This window comes from Dipodomys merriami, unplaced genomic scaffold (assembly GCF_024711535.1).
Source record: "Dipodomys merriami isolate MVZ:Mamm:240054 unplaced genomic scaffold, mDipMer1.0.p SCAF_438, whole genome shotgun sequence".
NCBI lineage: Eukaryota > Metazoa > Chordata > Mammalia > Rodentia > Heteromyidae > Dipodomys > Dipodomys merriami.
This window is the reverse complement of record NW_027206000.1, coordinates 38,108-59,222: the sequence shown is the minus strand read 5'-3', so window position 1 is coordinate 59,222 and position 21,115 is coordinate 38,108. Positions and strand designations below refer to the sequence as shown.

General features: G+C 37.3%; 1 protein-coding gene across 1 annotated transcript; it reads left to right on the top strand.

Annotated features, from left to right (window-relative positions):
• Positions 1-369: 369 nt before the first annotated feature.
• Positions 370-3,204, top strand: LOC138807858 (golgin subfamily A member 2-like). Its single transcript, XM_069993650.1, has one exon. It carries the CDS (start codon positions 484-486, stop codon positions 3,202-3,204), a length of 2,721 nt encoding a protein of 906 aa, XP_069849751.1. The 5' UTR covers positions 370-483.
• Positions 3,205-21,115: the final 17,911 nt, after the last annotated feature.

Here is a 21,115-nt window from a genome sequence, read left to right as displayed (position 1 = left end):
AAGGAGGAGGCTACAATGCTTGATAAGAAATGTATTCATTATCTTGCCCATGTAATTGTAACCCCTCTGTACAGTATTTTCACAATAAAAAAGCTATAGATATAAAAACATTAAAAAAAAAAACTGTACACCTATCCAGCTAAAGCAAGCCCCACTCTTGCCCCCAAACAAACTGGATAGAGTTAGATGGGGCTGTGGCTGTAAAAGTAGCTGTCATTATGACTCCACCCTGCCTGGATCACAGATTCTGGCCACACCCCCTATTCATATTTCTCTCTGACCAATGGGATACAAGAATTGGGGCCATGCCCACAGTCCTAGTAACACTGGTATTCCCTTTGTTGGTTCACACTACTGCGGGGAGTTGAGGAAGGTGGAGGTGGCTGCAGCGGTGAGCTAGCAAATTGAGTTGACTTTGGAAATATAGTGGGAAATAGATATAGTTGTTAGTGGTTTTGAGAGGTTATTTCAGAGAGCCTGGGAATGTGGCCCCCCCATCGTGCCCGTCCCAGAGCTGGGATGTCTGAACAAACAAGGGAAAAAAAAATAGCAGCAGGAAAGAAATTACTGCACGAATATCAACAAAAAAAATGTCCTGATGGACCTGAAAAAATCAAGAAAAAGAAAACTAAAAAGGTAGGGCACCCCGAGACAAACACCGCTGGGGTCCAACCAATTAGGGGTCCAACCAAAGACCATGCTGACCCTGAGCCTCCCCTACCTTTGGACACAGACAGAGCTGCCAGGGTGGAGAGAGTCACAGGTCCTAATGTCAGTGAGGATCTGGAGAGGCGCTACCAACAGCTGGTGCTTGCCCTGGACTCCAGCAAAATAAGAAACCTACAGCTCTGCAGTGAGATCGAACAACTAAAGCAGGCAAAGAAAGACCTGCAAGATCGAGAGAAAGAAAATGAGGAGATGGCCCGTGTGCACGAAGCACTGAAAAGAGAGCTGGAAATCCACAAACTATCACTAGAGATGATGGTTTCAAAAGAACGCAATTTACGATCTGCCCTGGACCACATGGAGGCCACAGAGCAGCGTGCTGCGGAGCTAGAGAGGGCGTTGTCTGCAGTCACCACCTTGCAGAATGAGACTGAGAAAAAGAACTTACAACTCATTGAAGACATGAATAATGTGAAGCTTCAGCTCCAAGAAAAGACCAGAAGCTATGATGACTTGAAGAAAGTGAACACCAAGTTGCAGGAGAAGCTGGAAGTGCTCGGGACACAGAAAAGCAACATGCAGAATAGAATCTGCAAGTTTCAACAAGCACTAGTGGAGCGGGAAGCACTGAAAAACCGACTACACAACCTGGGAAGTCGAGTGACCACATCAAAGTTGGAGAGAGACACCTTTGCGGAGGACCTGAGGGTGGAGAGGTCCACGTGGAAGGAAAAGGTCCAACAGCTCTCAGAGCAGATGAACCAACTGCAAAAGGAGAGAGAGCAAGGGGTGAGGCAGGTACTGGACCTAGAGACCAACCTGGCAGGACTGAGAAAGCAGCTGGCAGAGCTGCAGCGCCCTGCAGGACCATCTCAGGCTGAGCAGCAGCTGCAGGCCCAGGCCTACCAGATGCAGGAGGAGTTAAAAAACTTGGAACAACAACTTCACATCCAGGTACAAGAAAACCAGAGCCTCAGTATCCAGAATGCAGAGCAGCAGGAGCGGCTGCAGAGACTGGAAATGAAGGCGGAGGAATGGAGTCAGTGTGCCGAGGATCGGCACAAGATTCTTGAGGCGATGCAATGCACACATGTGCACAACAGAGACCTGAACGAGCAGCTGACTCAGCTGCGGGACGCTTTCCACAGGCTGAGCCTGGAGAAGGAGCAGCTCACCAGCAGCCTGACCACAGAGCAGCAGGTGAAGAAACATCTGCAGGAGAAGTTGGACCAGTTAAAGGAAAAGTTAGAGGAGTGGAAAGACATGGCTGAAATAAAGAGCCAAGCGGCTCAGAATCTGAAGGAGCAGCAGGAGCAGTCGCTGGCCCAGCTGCAGGAGCTCAGAGCCACCTGTGAGCAGCACATCACCTCCAATCAGCAGCTGACCAGGGAGAAGGAGGCCCTGCAGCAACACCTGTGGAGGCAGACCCAGCTGCTGGAGCAGCTGAAGCAGGTACAGGAGCAGACCAAGTTTGAAGACCCCAAGGTGTCTCAAAAGTTTCAGGATGTTCTCAAGTGCCTGGAAGCAACTAAACAACAGAAAGAGCAACTACAGGCCCAGATGAGCTTCCTGGCTTTCACTAGAGAAAGTGAAGGAGTACACAATGAAGAAGATAGTGAGGAGGCAACTCTACCTGACCTGACTGTCCCAGAAGATATAGACAACCCACAAACCATGAAAGATTTTTACCTTAAAGCCCTAGCAGTGGCTGAATCTAAACAGATAAAACTTAGCAAGAAGCTGCAGAACCAGCAGGCCCGCTGCAGGTGCCTGGCCAACCTGGCAGCCCAGTGCCAGACGAAGCTGGATCAACAGGCTCTCTTCCCCAAGAGCCGGAACCACGGCGTGTCTGGCAGCAGGATGCAGGACCCACAGGTGTCCAAGAAGAAGCCGAAAATCTGCTTCATCCATGACCTGCCTGACGAGGTGGACTTCCAAAGTCAAGTGGATGAGCTCCAACATCGATGCAGCCAGCTGTCAAAACACATCAGCGCCATTGGAGAATCCATAGTATACTGTAAAGAACAAATGGAAGTCCTGGATAAGCTGTATAAGGAGAAAGATGACTGTGTCAACCAGCTGTCCCAGGAGAAGAGGGAGAAGAAGAAGGAGCTGCAGGAGCTGCTGCTGCGCCTTGCAGGAGAAGGCATGGAGTGCCAGAGCAAAATGCCCGCAGACACCACGACCCCTGCAGACACCACGACCCCCGCAGACACCACGACCCCCGCAGACACCAAGACCCCCGCAGACACCACGACCCCCGCAGACACCACGACACCCGCAGACACCACGACACCCGCTGCTAACACCACTTCAGACTTGTTAAGCCCCATGAAGATTGGGGAGGAGCAGAAAGGTTTTGAAGAAGTGCAACTTGAAGAAAATGTGGAACCGGTCCGAGTAGAGGCTGGGGGGCCTTGCCCCCTAGAGGTCTCCACCCCAGAGCACTTCGTGCTGATGATGCCCGATATCCAGCAACACCACGAGCACTCTGTCCCTTTCTTCTCCCGACTGATGCAAATAATGAGTTTGAGATAATGACTCTCTAAAGACTTGGAAGCCACCACCTAGAGTAGTAGGCAGCTGGATAATTCTTTCAGGCCTTGATCTACTGGGTTATATGAAGGGTTAAGGGCAAAGGCTGCTGGGAGGTGGTCCCAATTCTAGAGACGTCTAATAGTTCTTTGGTTGCCAGGGAAGGGCCTACTATGTTATTGTTATTAAAAAATAAATTCTTTACAATCATACTGTATTAGTATCATATTGTATTATTGTAGAATTATGAATTCCATATTAGCATTTGTTTTTCTGAAGATCCATATGAAGTCAGTAATGTTATCTCCAATGCAAATTCAAGGACATACATTTAGAGAGGTTAAAATTTCTTCTGGAAGTCAGAAATTCAAATGTGTGTTTAAGTAAATTCAAAGACAACTGTTTCTGCTACCTGTACTATTTAGCCATGTTTTATGCCTTGATATTAGTTCCCCTGTGATAACCGGTGATAAAAAGTCAAACAATTGTGAAGTGCTTGTGACATATTTCAGATGGCCTGGTGGGTGGGAGAGTGGATGAAGGGAATATGTGCCATCAAAACGAATATTCTTTGAAATTAACTTCCCATATGATTCACAGAAGAGTGTACCGACATTAGAGTTATGCCTTTAATAGTATTACATCAGGGGATTATCAGTAATTAAAAACCTACTAGGAATTCATTTATTAGATCACTTTCTAAGGTGCCAGTGAGATGAGCTCAAAACAGCTTTAGGTTGTAAATTGTTATCATTGACAGAATAATATCTTTTACTCAGAATTTCTTTAAAAGGCAGAAACTATAAATTTTAGCAGTCTACATTTTTTAGATACTTTCACTCCCTGAAGTAATTGTCCTTATGCCAGAGTTTTCTATTCAATTTGTTCTGCTTGCTTAGATTTTAATATACAGAGCACTGTCTATCCTGGGTCAATATTTTTTATATTTGTTTTCTTCCTTCTTACCAAGAAAAATGTGAAACAGTAAAAGAAGAAAAAGATTCGCTGCATTTTCTTCCTGTATGCCCAACACAAGATTTGCCCTGAGTGTATGAATCTGCTTCAGATTCATCAAAAATGCCATTTTTATTTTTTAGCCTCCCTTCCAGCACAGATGTACAAGAGAGTATACTCAGCCTCCTTTCTCCTCTGTCAACAAATCTGCACATGTTGTTGCTTTGTTCAGCTTTCCAAATAAGCTCTTTCCTTCCCCTTGTACCTCTTCTGTAATCCCTTTCTGTATCCCTTCTCCTCTCTTTGTTTGCTCCCAGGATTTTATTCTGGGTAATTAGCAAACAAGTTGGGGGCTGACATTAGGGACAATGATGGAGTAAGAACTTCTCAAAGTCTTTTCCCTCACAAAAACAAGAAGACCATTAGCAAGAAAAATGTCAAAGTCAATTCTGTAGAACTCTAGAAATTAGCCAAAGCTTTGTCATAATTCTGTGAGCCGCCATTCAAGGAAAGCTGCTGGATCTTGGCAGAGGCTGTTTTGTGTCATTTTCCTCGGCCCCTTCCCTTTTCCTGTAGCAAGTTTCATAGAACCCTTGAAAACAAACAGCTGTAGTGTAGTCCTGACTTATTAAAGTCTATTTTTATATATTTGAAATGTGCTTAATTTTTTACTTCAGTAATATGAGCCAAAGCATGTTGCACCAAATTTATTCTTTGTAAAAAAAAAGTGGCAATCATAATGAACAAAATAAAATGGAAAAGAAAAAGAAAATAACAGCTTATCATTATGGTATAAACCAACAATAGAGCAGTAATGGAAAGGATCAAAGCTGGGTTAGAACATTTTCAGTCTTGTTCTCCGAGGATTGCTGTTATTCAACCTATCCTGCATTTCTCAACCTATTCTCAGTCTTACTTTGGAGTGAATGCTTTAGTTCACCCAGTGAATCAGCCTTTTCTATGGGGGGCATTTGTCAATGATAACCAGTTGCATTACGTGACACCATGCTGATGAGGGGATGTCGAACAATAAAGGTGACAACAAATTCCAGACAGACAACAAGATAATCAAGAAGCTAAGAAAAAAATGGGGGCGGGGGCTGGTAAAGTGCTTGCCTTGCATGCATGAGGCCCTGGGTTCGATTCCTCAGCACCACATAAGCAGGAAAAAAAAAGCCGAAAGTGGCGCTGTGGCTCAAGAGGTAGAGCTTTAGCCTTAAGCTGAAGAGCTCAGGGACAGCACCCAGGCCCAGAGTTCAGGCCCCACAACCAGCAAAAAAAAAAAAGGGGGGGGGGACTATGGCAAAAATGTGGAGAAATTAGAACCTTCATATGTTACTAGTTAGAAATTGAATGGTGTGGTCACTTTGAAAAAGTCTGCCATTTCCTAAAATGATTAAACATAGCATTTCCATGTCACAATAGTTCCAATTCTTATTCATGTACTAAATGAGTTAAAAATAGATGTCCATACCAAAACTTGTGCATTAATGTTCATGTGTTAATAACTAAAGAGAAAAAACAAATCTCCATCCATTGAAGAAGAGATAAGCAAAATGTGGTATGTCTCTATAATAGAATATCATCTAGTCCCATAAAGAAATAAGGTACTTATTCATACACAGTGAATTACATAACAATGAAAGAAACTACATTTCAAGTGCCACAGGTTATATGACTCCATTAACACAAGAAAACTATGAGGCAAAGGTTGAGAGTGATGTTTAACAGTTAAAGGGAGTTGACAGTGATTGTTAATAGATGTGAGTGTGTTTTGTGAGATGATAAAACCTTCTGGAATTAAATACTAGAAATGATTGCATCACCCTGTATATGTATACATGTGAATAAACACATATATTATATTCATATATATGTGCCAGAATGGGGCTTGAACTCAGAGCCTCAGGCTGTCATTCCGCTTTCTTTTTCATGGCCCAAACTCATTCAAACATTTGCTAGTTAATTGGCGAAGTCCACAGATGTTTCTTCCCAGGCTGGTTTTGAACCTCAGTACTCCCATTCTCAGCCTGGTGAGCAGCTAGCATTACAGATGTGAACTATAAGTATCAATTTGCATATTAAGGTAATACTAAAATATTATTTAATACATAAAGCTAAAATATTTACTTAAATGCTAAAATTTACATTGTATACTATAAAATGAGATTTTTCAGTATGTATATTTCCATAAAAATAAATACAAACATGTTAGTATATGCAATTCAATGGCACTAGAGGGGCAGTTTATAGCCCTAAGGCCTGGTGCCTTCTTTAAAGCTTGCTGATTTGTCTGTGCCACTCTAATAAACATCCCAACGTTCTTTTTCCTGGAGCACAAGATGACATTATAACTTATGATCCTTTCTTATCCCTGAAATTCAATGAATTCATGTACTGAGTCATCACTTTCATCATCAAAATGCATCACATAGGAACCCAAGATTAAAAATACATTCTTTGACTAAAATGAGATGACAACAATGATGACGACAACAAGGTCAATGACAACAATGATGATGATCTGGGAAGCACCAGGCATTATCTCAGACAATGCACCATTGAAAAAAGCATGCAAAGAACTTTGTCCTTACAAAGATGTACTCTCATTAAACATGTCCTTTTTCTCCTGTTCTGATCTCAAATTGCTTTCTATATATAGTAAGAAACCTTGAAGATTTTATTACAGATAAGTTAATTATCATTGCTTACCTTCTTAAACAAATACTATACTATGGAAGTATAGGACGAGTATGATCCAGGAAATTAGACAAGGATTGGAATTAATAAATCAAGAACAGTCAAGTCAGATTTGATCTAAAGTAACAGAATTTTGCTGTAATCCTGAAGAGACCAGAATTTCACAATCCTTGGGTTATAACTACTATCACACTATTTCTTGTATTATATTTATTAATGTGGGTTACACATTATAATTCAGGGCTAAAATCATTTTGCCATAATTCTCAAGGTCTATGTTTTCCATCTATTCTTTCTATTTTATGTGTAATTAATTTGTCAGCATTGTCAAGAAAAAAGTCTTCATATTGTCTATATCTTCATTATTTCATCCACAAGCTAGAATCAACCTCTATTTCTATCTCTACAATTTTTTAAAGTAGGTCATATGAAATTTCAATACAAAATTCTTCTGTGGAAGAAAAATGGAAGAATGGACTTTATGTACTTAACTTTCTCTTTAAAATGTATGTTTCTCTCTCTGTGTACATATAGGAAACCTACTCAAGAGTTAATATAAGTAAATGAAGACAGCTGTCAACAACTTATGTATGTATATTAGTGAATTAACTCTTTCCTTACCTTTCTTTTTCCCTATCTTTCTTTCATTCCTTCTTCTTTTTTTAAAAAAGAAATGAAGTCTGTCCATCAAATGACTATGCAGAGATTGTGTCATCTCCAGGTAACTTAAAAGAAATATCCAATATTCTTTTAGCTCCAAAATTCCACCAAGGACAGAGAAACTTTAACTTCTTATTGTTCATTACAAGATGATTTCTTTCTTCCTGACCTCACTGTTCCAAAAAACTTTCCTGAAGAAAAATGAAAAGCAGCTATGAACTAGCACTTTACATTTTCCTAATCCTGTACTGTATCACCTCTAATGATGATGTTTAATTAACTCTGGATGAAATATTTTACACACAGTTTTGATTCCCTAAGTCCAATCCAATGAACTATTAGGACCTAAATCACCTCCATGAAAAGACATGGCTCAAAAACTATGTACATATAAGATGATGTTAAGCAAAATGAACCCCAAGATAGAGCCGCAAGTGGTTTTATCTTTCTTCTTGTTGTTTTTAATGTTTTTATAATGTACCATGTGATTTTTTTTTGTCAGTTGTGAGGCTTGAACTCTGGGCCTGGGCCCTGTCCTTCAGCTGTTCAGCTCAAGGATAGCTCTCTACCACTTGAGCCACAGTGACACGTCCAGTTTTCTTAGTGGTTTATTAGAGATGAGTTTCATGGACTTTCCTGCCCAGGCTGGTTTTGAACAATGATCTTCAGATCTCAGCCTCCTGAGTAGCTAGGATTACAAGCGTGAACCACTGGCACCTGGCTTACCATGTGATTTTTTTTTTTGTTTCTTTCTTTTAATGTTCTTCCCCCATTGTATAACCCCTGTTTTCACTGTATTTGATTCTGGTGCCCTGCACCTTGTATATACATTTTTCTAATTTGGGGAGAGGAAGGGAAGTAACAAAACGCTGAAATAAGGATATAGGCTGACCCATTGTAACAATGAGATGTATAAAACACTATGCTGAAAATGAAAGAGGAGCCGGGGAGGTAAGGAAGGAAAGGATGGTAGGGGAAAAACAAAGAAGGGGTAAACAATGCTCGATAAAAAATGTACTCATTATTCATGTAACTGTAACTCCTCTGCACAGTATTTTCACAATAAAAATATATAAAAAATTGAAATAATGCTTTTTTTCTCTCATCCTTACCCACCTCTTTTTTGTTTTGATTTGCTTTACTTTGCTTTATTGACAATTGGAGAAATAGAGGAATAGGAGATACACACAAAATAAAAATTAATAGTTCATCATTATACCAAAATCTTTATTTAGATAACAAAAAGAACTCATTAAAGCAAATTTGAATGAATTACTTTATAACATATATTCTCAAAAATATAACATCTAATTATTTGAAGCAATGTTCAGCATTGATCCTTCAGATTAATTTATCTTCATGTTAAAACATGTACCTTCACATGGATGTGGTTCTGGTTCATTTCTTAATTGCTAGCAAAATATTACACAAAATAAAAGATTAAAACTTCAGTACTTTGTAAGCATTTAGAAAATGTAATTTTTAAAGTGAACACAAATTGTATAGTATCCAAAACATTATTTATGTGAGAAAAATGCAATAAATGTTTCTATAGTCCTTTCTGAATCAATAAAATGCAATTGTAATATTGCTTCAATTATTTAAATTAATGATATATACTACATTCAAGGTATGAGGTATCATAATCATAAAAGTATCAGTTGACCAAGATAAAAATATTAATATAATTAGAATTGAAATCTCCACTGAGCCTGACCTGATAAGAAATTTAAAAGATTTATATAAATAGGAAAAATACCTGCATTAACCAAATCTTTACTGAAGAATAGGTGAAGGAATTGAGTCTCCAAATTTCAGATTTGTTGTTTAAATAACATTAGTTGTGATTAGACTCAGACAAAAATAGAAGATAAGTTAAAAAATCATGAAAGAGACCATGTGTATATGGAAATAACATTAGTTGTGATTAGACTCAGACAAAAATAGAAAATAATATAAAAAATCATGAAAGAGACAATGTGTATATGGAAATTTGATTCATGGTACATCAGGGGGAAAAGATGGAGTTTTCATAAATTTACACAAAGCAAATCATAAAAGGAAAACCATCAATAAAATCTAAACAGAATCTAAAAAGAGATAATTCTTTGAAGAGAATAGGTAGCCAGAAATCATGTGCACAGATGCATGACCTTATTGTCATTCATGGATAAATAAATTTTTGTAATCATAATAAAATGATATTTCACATCCATCAGTGTAGGGGCATTTTTAAAGCATAACAACTCTACATTTTGCACAGATGTGGAGCCAAGAGAATTTTTAAAAGAATAAAAATTGCTCCAACTATATTAGAGAACATTTCAATACCTCTCAAGTAAATTAGAAATTAAGTATCTTTTTAAGCCAACTAATTTTCCTAATGTAAATGTAATTTAGAAAATTCTTGCATGGGCTAATGAGAAACATTTATAACAAATGTATAAGAGGAAGTATTTATAATAAAAAAATAACTGAAACATATAATGACAATCATATGAGATTAGATATAAAAACAGTATCAGCTACATAAATAGTGTTGAGATGAATTAACTAATATGGAAGTTCCTGAACACATAGTTATCGAACACGTTAAATGCAGCTACTCTGAATTAAGAGGCACTGTGACGGTAAAATTACATACAAAATTTCCAAGATTTACTGTATTAGAAAATACATATGCCTAAAGTTGATGTCACCAACTTAATCCCTATGTTCCTTATGTAAGAATGTTTTTCATCTTTGTCATCTGGTTTCAACCTATGATTGTCCTAAATCACAATATGTTTATTAGTCATAAAAAATCATACGTATTATCAATATGCTTTTTTTAAATTTTGTCAGTCATGGGGCTTGAACTCTGGGCCTGAGCACTGTCTCTCAGTCTTCAGTTCAAGGCTAGCACTCTACCACTTGAGCCACAGCTATTTTTGGTTTTCTGGTGATTCATTGGACATAAGAATCTCAACTACTTTCCTGCCTGGGCTGGCTTTGAATAGCGATCCTTGGATCTCAGCCTCCTGAGTAGCTAGGATTACAGGTGTAAGCCACAGACACCTGGCTATCAATATGCATTTTTATCATTTTTCCTCTACATTATTTTTCTGTGTATGCCAGACCAGGGGCTTGAACCCAGATCCTGAATGCTGTCTCTGAACTTTCCTGCTCAGGATAGCCACAAGTCTACTTTTTTTGGTGGTTAATTGGTGGTAAAATTCTTACAACTTTCCTTCCTAGCTTGGCTTCAAACCAAGGTTCTCAATCTCAGTTTCCTGAGTAGCTACAATTACAGATGTGAACCACCAGTGCTCAGATCATCTACATCTTTATCAAGTATTGTTGCTTTTAGCAAAAATATTCAGAATAACTTTAAGATATTGAAATGTCTAGTTTCTGTGTCAAAACACAACACTAAATAGTGTATGACCTCCAGAATGTATGTAGTATAAATGTTAAACTTGCTTCCAGATTTTCAAGCTGTACTTTCTGTTCGTAACTCTATAGGACCTTAAGTCTTAATAGAACTTAGTATCCATTTCCATTTACTGTATGTATTAGTGACACTTGGGACAGCATTGCTGTTATTTTATATTCATGCATTTTAAAGGCTGTATTTAATTCTAGCAGACTCAGCACACTGCCTACTTTGGAAACATATTGGCAAGTAGATATCAAAATGTACTACAAATACTCAGAAATGTAAACATCCTTAACAGACAACTGTTCTAACAATGTGCACTGAGTCCTGATAGCTTAGACGAGGATGAATCAAGCATGACATTAGGTTTTAAAGACCTGCAGTAATGTGCTCTACAAAAACCTCAGAATTGGCCGGGAGCAGTGGCTCAAGCCTGTAATCCTAGCTACTCCGGAGGCTGAGATCTGAGGATCATGGTTCAAAGCCAGCCCAGGCAGGAAAGTCCATGAGACTCTTACCTCCAATTAACCACCAAAAACCAGAAGTGGTAGAGTGATAGCCCTGAGCTGAAGAGCTGAGGGACAGCACCCAGGCTCAGAGTTCAAGCCCCATGACCACCACCAACAACAAAAAACCTCAGAATTCTGAGATGTATGTCATACTCTATCCTCACCATCATAAAGAACGACAAGATGTATACCTTGTTGAGTACAAACTAATGGAAAACACAAGTCCATGGTGCTTAGCCTATAAATGTTCAAGAGAGACATGTCACTATCGATGTCTTTGGGCTAATCACCAGCCACCTTACAAACATAAAATTCACTATGAGGTACATTTCTATACCTTATAAGAGCTCTGTGTACAACACAGTAACATACTTTCTTACTATACATTTTTCTTTTATTATTATTGTACAGCTGATATACAGAGGGGTTACAGTCATATAAGTCATATAATGAGTATATTTCTTTTTGAACAGTATTATCTCTTCACTCATTTTCTCCCAGTTCCTCACCTCCACCCGACCACCCTCCACTATACATTTTCTTACTTTTTCTGGTGACTAAAGCCAGCATACCTTCCTAATCACAATTAGGTAGACCTTTATTTTTATCAAAAAATGCTAAAATTGAGCTATGGGCATATTTATTGCTAGTACTAAGATTGCAGTCAGTTTTATCAATGCAAAAAGTTAGTGTTTCAAAGAAAGATGATGGTTTAAAGAATCACCTGCAGACTAATAATAATGTCAATGAAGTTGTAACAGTTTATAATAATTACTGTTACACACTAGAGATTAGCAAACTTGTCCTAGAAATGGTCAGATTGAATTAGATTTTGTGTTGGAAGTACTCAATGCTGCCATTGTAGCTTGTTAACAACCATAGGAGATAAGTTATAAATGAATTAGTTTGGCTTTTCTCTAATAGAACTTTGCTTAAAAAATAAGCATTGGCCAATATTTCATTCATTGGCTATAATCTGTTATCCTGTCTACCACACTAGTGATCAATTAACTGTGGGTTGCACATTCTTAAGAGAAATAAGGTAACTTTAAGCCACTATGTTTGTTTTCCTTTTTAGCAAATAATATTCTTATGGGCTGAGATATAGGGAAAAAGAATAATCCAGTTATACTTTTCTTTACTACACTGCACATGTCATACTAGATTTCTCTCTACTTTGAAAACAAGTTTTAAATCAATATTTGTACCTACAAAGCATTTAAGGAAATTAGCCAGAAGGTCAATTGAGAACAATTTACCAGATAGATTGTGGGATCCATATTGTTTATGTGATGGGCTTATTGATTATTAGGACAGCTCAGCAAGTTCTACTGATCAGATTTCTCTTGCTGGGATGTATTTGTTTCACCACATAGAAGCCATCATTTCTCCTCTTTCTTTTGTGAATTTGAAAGACAAATACACTTTATTCTGTATTCAGAGAGGCAGCACACTCTTGAATGAACAGCTGCTTATCACTTTAGGAGCTTTTGAGCTGAAAAATCAAGGTAGATGAATATTTCAGCTCAATCAGACCACAAAACAAAATTATCTCTTCATTGTGGATTCTTTCCACTTCTCTTTCAAAAACTGAAACCTCTCGGTGAAACTGAACAATAAAGCAACATAATAAACCAGATGCTTTCTGTCATTTCTGTGTGTTATGACTCACATATCCTGAGAGTATAATTTATGTCTAAATATTAAATAAATTTTGTTGCCAGAAACCAAAGCCATTTTTGTGGTGGATAAAAAACCTGAACTGATGCAGAGCTGGGTTCTAAGTCTTTGGCTAATAACCAGCTGTGTGTCCTTGAGTAGTCTTTGTGGGCTAAATGTTATGCTAAATACTTTGAAGCATTGTGACAACCTATAGATTGTATGGGCTCCTGTGGACACAATTTTACTGAAACAGAAGGAATATCAGCACTTGTCAGTGAATGTCCAGGTCATTTAATGTTTTCTACCTAGCAACCCATGAAAATAAATCATCATGTCTTTAGAAGTATAAGAGATATAGGATGTTTTCTTCAGAAAGAAATGTGAAAATTTACCTTCAAAATCAAAACATTGACTGCATCAGCAGCTATTTCTAAAGGTCCTGATAAGAGTAAGTATCCATTGTGTAAGAAGCCAGGAAGCTGTATGTGATTTCTGCATAATCAAGGGCACCTTAGGTTCTAGAATTTCTAGACCCTGAAGTGCAATTAGAGTTTCTATAATCAGTTTTGCAGAAAAAATAATTGCTGATGAGAGCAAATTGAGTTGCAAGGCTTTTCCCAGCAGAGGCAGAAGCAGAGAAGTAAAAAACTTACAATAGTAGAAAACCAAAGGGAGTATCATCCAGAAGGTTCCAGATGGTTCCCACTAAGCAATACTAAAGAAATCAGCAGTACTCATGATTCACAAATTTAAGACCTTGGTATAATTTCTGGTTTTGTAGTCTATTCATGATGATTATTGATTTCATTCTAAGTTAAACTTTATATACACTTTGAGCATTTCTTCTAAGTACCTGAATGCAAGAATTCACATGTGCAAACTGGACATGTGGATAAGAAACAGTCCATCAATCTGCCATATATCTGCTTAAGCCACAATATTAACCTCAACATGCCCTTTATTCTTTGAAGATAAATTTCTGAGCAAGGGGCAAAAACACATGAAGAAAAGGTTCCCCATTTGCTTAATAGAAGAAAATCTTCTACAAAACAAATTGCTGAGGAGATATTCATGTTCCATCCTTAAACCAAGGCATCTATATGCAGTCCTGTGGTCAGCTCTCCCAAAGTGCCAACCCAATTTTATCACACAGCAATGCTTATAAATTCTCCAGTAGCTAAAGGAGGAAAACTTCAAAGTTTGAGTGCTCTCATTGAAACATCTGATTCTATAAGGACTCTGCCAAGCATCTGGGACAGATGAGAAATAAGATAGCTGCAATTGGTGCAGTGAGAGCAACACCAAGAAATGTCTATTCTTGATATTAAAACAGCTAAAATTTAGATAGCACAAGATAGTACAATGCGGGATCATGACACTATAGAAAGAAGGATCTGCAATATGTCTCTTGGTCATAAACATATAAATAACAAGCTGGGCGCCGGTGGCTCACGCCTGTAATCATAGCTACTCAGGAGGCTGAGATCTGAGGATCGCGGTTCAAAGCCAGCCCCAGCAGGAAAGTCCGTAAAATACTTACCTCCAATAAATCACCAGAAAACCGGAAGTGGCTTTGTAGCTCAAGTGGTAGAGTGCTAGCCTTGAGCTGAAGAGCTGAGGGACAGCACCCAGGCCCAGAGTTCAAGCCCCACGACCAACAAAAATAAATAAATAAATAAATAAATAAATAAATAGATAGATAGATAGATAGATAACAAATAAATGCAAGCTATACCCTTATGGTATTATTTTTATATGATGGGTATATTTTTATATTAGATAAACTTTTGAATTTTATAAGGGACAATTACATATCCCAACATCCAGATTGGTAATTCATAATTATAAGAAAATAAAAAGCTCTTCTAAACTGTCATTGTCTTTCCTGCTCCATGATTTCTATAATTGTTCTTTAACTGTAAACAAATTGTTGCTTAGGATCTAGTATATAAAAAGAGTAAAATAGAATGAATTAAGATCAGTTATTTGCATACAGTAGTAATATTAATATTTAGGTGTAATATATAATATCATATATAATATACAGTTTTATCCAAAAATATAATTGTTGAGTAACTTTTATTTCACAAAATAGTCTTAACAAAGGCCTGAGTAAGCCAGCACTAGGAGCCCTATTTATCCAGGAGGGAAACAGAACAATTCCTAGTTATTTTGCAAGAACAACAGAATACATATGATGGATCAGCTATATATTTGCATTCAGAATATGGTTTCTACTAGATCTGATTGTTTTCCTCTATTTATGATTGTCTACAGACTCCTGTACATGGTGGATCTAATCTATTAAAGATTCTACTACATAAAATCTAATGAAAACCAATAAGGTGATCATAACCGTGACCTCCTTGGAGAATATGGCCTATTTGTGATCAAGTATGCAACATTGAATATTACACTTTGAGGATGAAAGTAAACATTCCTAGAAAAGTAGGGTGGAAAACATTCTTTAGATGAAGGTTCTTCAAATTGTACCATATTTGGAGGTCTCAGCAAGTTCTAGGAAGTCATTATTACACATTTTAACCTTTTCATGAAGCACAGACACACTTTGTTTACAAAGGAAACTAAAATCCAAGAAGTTTTGGATATCTATAAGAAACAAAGAGGAGATGTTCTTCATTAACAGATGAAAATCCTAGCTTGTACATTCAACAAGAAGCCAAGCCATCTTAGTGCTTCAAAGAGATAAGCTATAAGGAAGCCCTCAGGCAGCCCAATATTTTCTTAGAATTGGATTTCTCTAAACCCTGAACTGTGACCAGCAAAGACTTCAGCCTGAAAAATTGATTTTCAACTATACTTCCTGAGGACTCACCAAAGCCATGAAGTAAAAAAAAAAACAATAATTCTTTGTCCATTGAATTGATGAAGGGAAATCACATATTATTTTTATACCACTAGTATAACTGAGAAATAGTCTTCAATTGGTTACCTTTTCATTGTTAAAATATTGTGTTCAATAAGAGAGTGAGGTTGTTTATTTACCATGTGAGGTAGTACCATACACACTAGGCTGTTCATTTCTTTTAGTTTTGTTCAATAAATATTGAACTGCCTGGCTAGAGATCTGTCAAATGCTTAAGGAAAGAAAGGCAGTGCAAATAAACAATGGCCTGAGCCTGGTATTGTAGTGAGAACACCTTGGTCTAGTCCCCAAGGAGCTGTAATCCGAAAGTGGTTACTTCTATAGTATTGGACTAATTGAAATAAGCGTTATCTTAATAAAAGTCTGCTGTGAGTTTCATGTTAGTAGCTTTGGGTTTCTATGACTGCACACCAGCATATAAGAGCAGACACAGCAGACATGTTTCTTGGTCCATCCTAAAGACAATCTGAGGAGCTGTTGCGTGGTCTAGGGTCTGAATGTGCAGCATCCCAAGAGCAGAACAAGCAGATGAGAGCTTAAAGGAGTAGCAGCCTCATCAAAGAAATGGATTTTGAATCATCTTCCCTTATCACTTCCAAAAACAGAAGTTTTGTTATTTCACACATACCACACATTTTCAAAGCAGATGTACAAAGGGATTTTAATTCAGCTTGTCAGTCTGATCAATGTTACTCTTTTCATCATTCTCACCTCTCTCAAACCTACCCATCCTCTCAATTTACCTTGTTCCATTCTCACATACATACATTGAATAATCTGACTGCATTTGCTCACCCTTTCTCTTTCCTGACCCCTTCTCTTTACTTCCCCAGCTCTCCCTACCCATGACAATTCAGATTACAGCTTCCTGGTACTCACTTTGTCACATTGTAAGTTAGTAATTCAGGAGTTACACTATTGAAGGCCTCCCCTGCATACTTTAGTTAATACATTTGTGTGTATCTATCATCTATTTCATATATATATATATATATATATATATATATATATATATATATACATATATATGCATATGACCCTTTATATGATTACAACATATATACTTGTAATTTGGATCTAACACATATGAAAGAAAATATGCATCCTTTGTCTCACTGAGGCTGATTTATATCACTTAATATAATAATGTGAAAAGGTTCTAGAGGCTTGGCTCAAGACCATTTATCTAATGAGTCTAGGTCCTTAGTTCCCTGGTACCTGGTACTACCAAAACCAAATTTAAATAAAATAATGTTTTGTATTTTTTAGTAACAGAAACTTTTGATTGGCTATTTTAACTTTTACCATTAGATTTTCTTTCTTGTCAAAAAATTAATAACAATAGATCATTCATTTTAGCACTATTATTAGTTTTCAAGCTATGGTGAATTTCAGGAGATTATTTTCTCTCGTTTTTTCATATTGGGCTAGTTCTACATAACACTAGATAATTACCAAAGTTTTATCTCTGTAAGAACTTTTCTAGTTTCATGCAGACAATGTTTATTAGAAATAGACTTATTTTAAATTAAGTTTTATAGCAATAACACCCCATAGCAACAAATGCATAAATAGTGATCTCATATTTATTATTTCCTTAGCATCTAAACATCTGTCAATGTTAGTTTCTGACATTTACAAATTATTCCATTACTACTCTTTATTATCATCTTTTTTTTTCCAGTCCTGGGGCTTGAACTCAGGGCCTGAGCACTATCCCTGAGCCTCTTTGCACTCATGGCTAACACTATACCACATGAGCCACAGCACCCCTTCTGGCTTTTTCTGAGTAGTTTATTGGGGTTAAGAGTCTTGCAAAATTTTCTGCCTAGGCTAGTTTCCAACCACTATCCTCAAGTCTCAGCCTCCTGAGTAGTTAGGATTACAGATGTGAGCCACCTGCACCTGGCTATTTTCATTAGCATCTATTGAATTTATCTTTAATCTCAATACACTTTTTGTCATATTTTTATTTTTATTGACACAGTAGTTGCCACTGAATTATATTTTAAGAGATACATCATGAAATTTCAATACATACATGCATTGACTAGTGGTCAGATCAGATCAAGGTAATTGTCACATCTCTTATTTCAGATACGTGGATTCTTCCTGTTGGGGACATTCATATTGCTCTCTGCTAGGTGTTTTAAAATAATCAGGTGAAACTAATTGGGAAAAAATATTTACCAGCAATATATCAGACAAGGGGTTAACATCCTGTATATACAGGGAACTCAAGAAACTAATCTCTCCCAAACCTAACAAACCAATTACTAAATGGGCAAGGGAACTAAAGAGGGACTTCTCAGATGAAGAAATAAAATTGGCAAAGACACACATGAGGAAATGTTCGTCATCCCTGGTGGTGAAGGAAATGCAAATAAAGACAACCCTGAGATACCACCTTACCCCAGTCAGAATGTCCCACATCCACAAATCAGCCAACGACAAATGCTGGAGGGGATGTGGAGAAAGAGGAACCCTATTACACTGCTGGTGGGAATGTACACTTATATAACCACTTTGGAAAGCAGTCTGGAGGGTCCTTAGAAAGCTAAAGATTGACCTCCCTTACAACCCAGTCATACCACTTCTAGGCATCTACCCTGAACAACAGGAACCAATATACAAGGTCATGTGCACCTCCATGTTTATTGCAGCACTGTTCACAATAGCTAGGATATGGAAACAACCCAGATGCCCCACCACAGATGAATGGATCCAAAAATTGTGGTATCTATACACAATGGAATATTATGCAGCCATTAGAAAAGACAAAATAATGGCATTTGGGGCTGGGAAGTTGGCCCAGTGGTAGAGCGCTTGCCTTGCATGCCTAAGGCCCTGGGTTCGATTCCTTAGCACCACATAAGCAAAAAGAAAAAAAAAAGCCGGAAGTGGCGCTGTGGCTCAAGTGGTAGAGCGCTAGCCTTGAGCTGAAGAGCTGAGGGACAGCGCCCAGGCCCAGAGTTCAGGCCCCACAACCGGTCCCCCCCCCAAAAAAAAAATGGCATTTGCAGGGAAATGGATGGAGCTAGAAGGAATCATGTTGAGCGAGGTAAGCCAAGAGCAAAGATACAAATGGTACATGGTCTCCCTGATAAGTGGATGCTAAATCCAAAATGTTAGGTGATACGACAAAACTAACAGGACTTAAGAAACAAAGAACTCCCACTCATCTGGTCGAACCACTACTAAATATCCCCATGCGCTGATCACATGTATGGTGTATATGTGTACACTGTTATATGTTATAGACTGTGATAGACAATTTGCTCCAGGAAAGTTAGAATGAACTTGTGACTTTAAATGAGCATCATTATTACACAATACTGTGAAATTCGGGAAATTATGTAATCATTTAATCACAATTAAAAAAAAAAAGAACCTCGGGGAAGGTAGGGAGGAGAGGGATGGTAGGGGGAAAACAATGGAGGGGGTAACAATGCTCAATAGGAAGTGTACTCATTACCTTACTCATGTAACTGTAACCCTCTGTATAGTATCTTTACAATAAAAATAGATAAATAAATAAATAAATAATAAAATAAAATAAAATAATCAGGTGAGCTCACATTTGTAATCCAAGCTACTCAGAAGGCTGAGATCTGAGGATCACAGCTCAAAGCCAGCCTGGGCAGGAAAGTCTGTGAGACTCTTATCTCCAATAAATCACCAGAAAAACAGTAGTGGTGCTGTGGCTCAAGCAATAGTGTACTCGCCTTAAGCTAAAGAGCTGAGGGACAGCACCCAAGCCCAGAGTTCAAGCCCCATTACAATAATAATAATAATAATAATAATAATAATAATAATAATAATAATAATAATAATAATAATAATCAGTTGAGTATTGTCAACTAGTTACTCTATTGCACTGTAGAACATTAAAAGTCGTTCCTTTGATCAATTGTCAGCCCCATACCTGTTTATCATAATTTTCATTTCTTCTTCACTTCCTCACGTTTCCCATGTTTCCTGGCAACCACTATTCTATTATTTTCTCCTTTGAGATTCACTTTCTAACTTCCACATATAAATGAGAACATGCAGTATTTGACATATTGTGCCTGATTCATTTTACTGAACATAGAGCACACCAGTTTCATTCATTTCAATGTAATAATATTACATTGCTTATATATGCCACAGTTTCTCTAGCCATTCATCTATTGATGAACACCTATACAGATTTCATGTCCTAGTTATTGTAAATTCAGCTGTGTCCTCAACAGGCTGACTTCATTTTATTTGATTATATTCCCAGGAATGGGATTCTGGCACATACTAAATGTCTATTTCTAGCTTTATGATGAATTTCTATACTGTTGTCCATAGTGATTGTACTAATTTATAGTCTTAACCATATATATGAGAGTTCCTCTTTGTTATTTTTGTTGTTGTTTTGATATATGAGAGTTCTTCTTTGTTATTTTTGTTGTTGTTTTGATATCAGCCATACTACCCAGGGTAGTATTCTAATTATTCATTAGTGATCTATTCAACATAAAATAATAATTGTACATAAAAGATACATATAAAGGATAATCATATTTCAATTTCACGCAGCAATTCCATTCATCTGTACTCTCATATTCTACTATGTAAAGCAAATTTAATAGGCCAGGTGGCGCTAAGTAAAGTTCCTTTTAACATTAAAACCTTGAATTTTGTGATAAAAATTCCTAAGACAAGATTTACTGCTATGCCTATCTTGCGTGTTTCAAGTTGGAGACATGAAAGACCAATAAACTTCTCATTTAAGATTTCACTTAATACGGAATGTAGACACATACACTTCCAATAGAAAAATCTGTAAAGACATATAATTTTCTTGAGATAAAATGTTGCTTATATAAGGTGTATATTCAACCAAGTTCTAAAAGTAACACTGGAATCAATGTATGTAATTTGCAAAGAGATAGATCCAACCTCAGTCAGTTTGCCAATAAATAGATTGGCTCTCCAGGGGCTATTGGATTAAACTTTCTACAGAATAAAGGGAGACTACAACTATATAGTTGACATTAATGAGAACTCAGACTGAAAGGTTTTTCTAAAGTTTCTTCAGATCCTGAAGTGTGTGGTGTTAATACCTGGTCAAGATTTCTCAGTTTATTTTCT

Coding starts and splice junctions, on each gene's coding strand:
- LOC138807858 (XM_069993650.1), top strand. CDS start 484: ATGTGGCCCCCCCATCGTGCCCGTCCCAGAGCTGGGATGTCTGAACAA.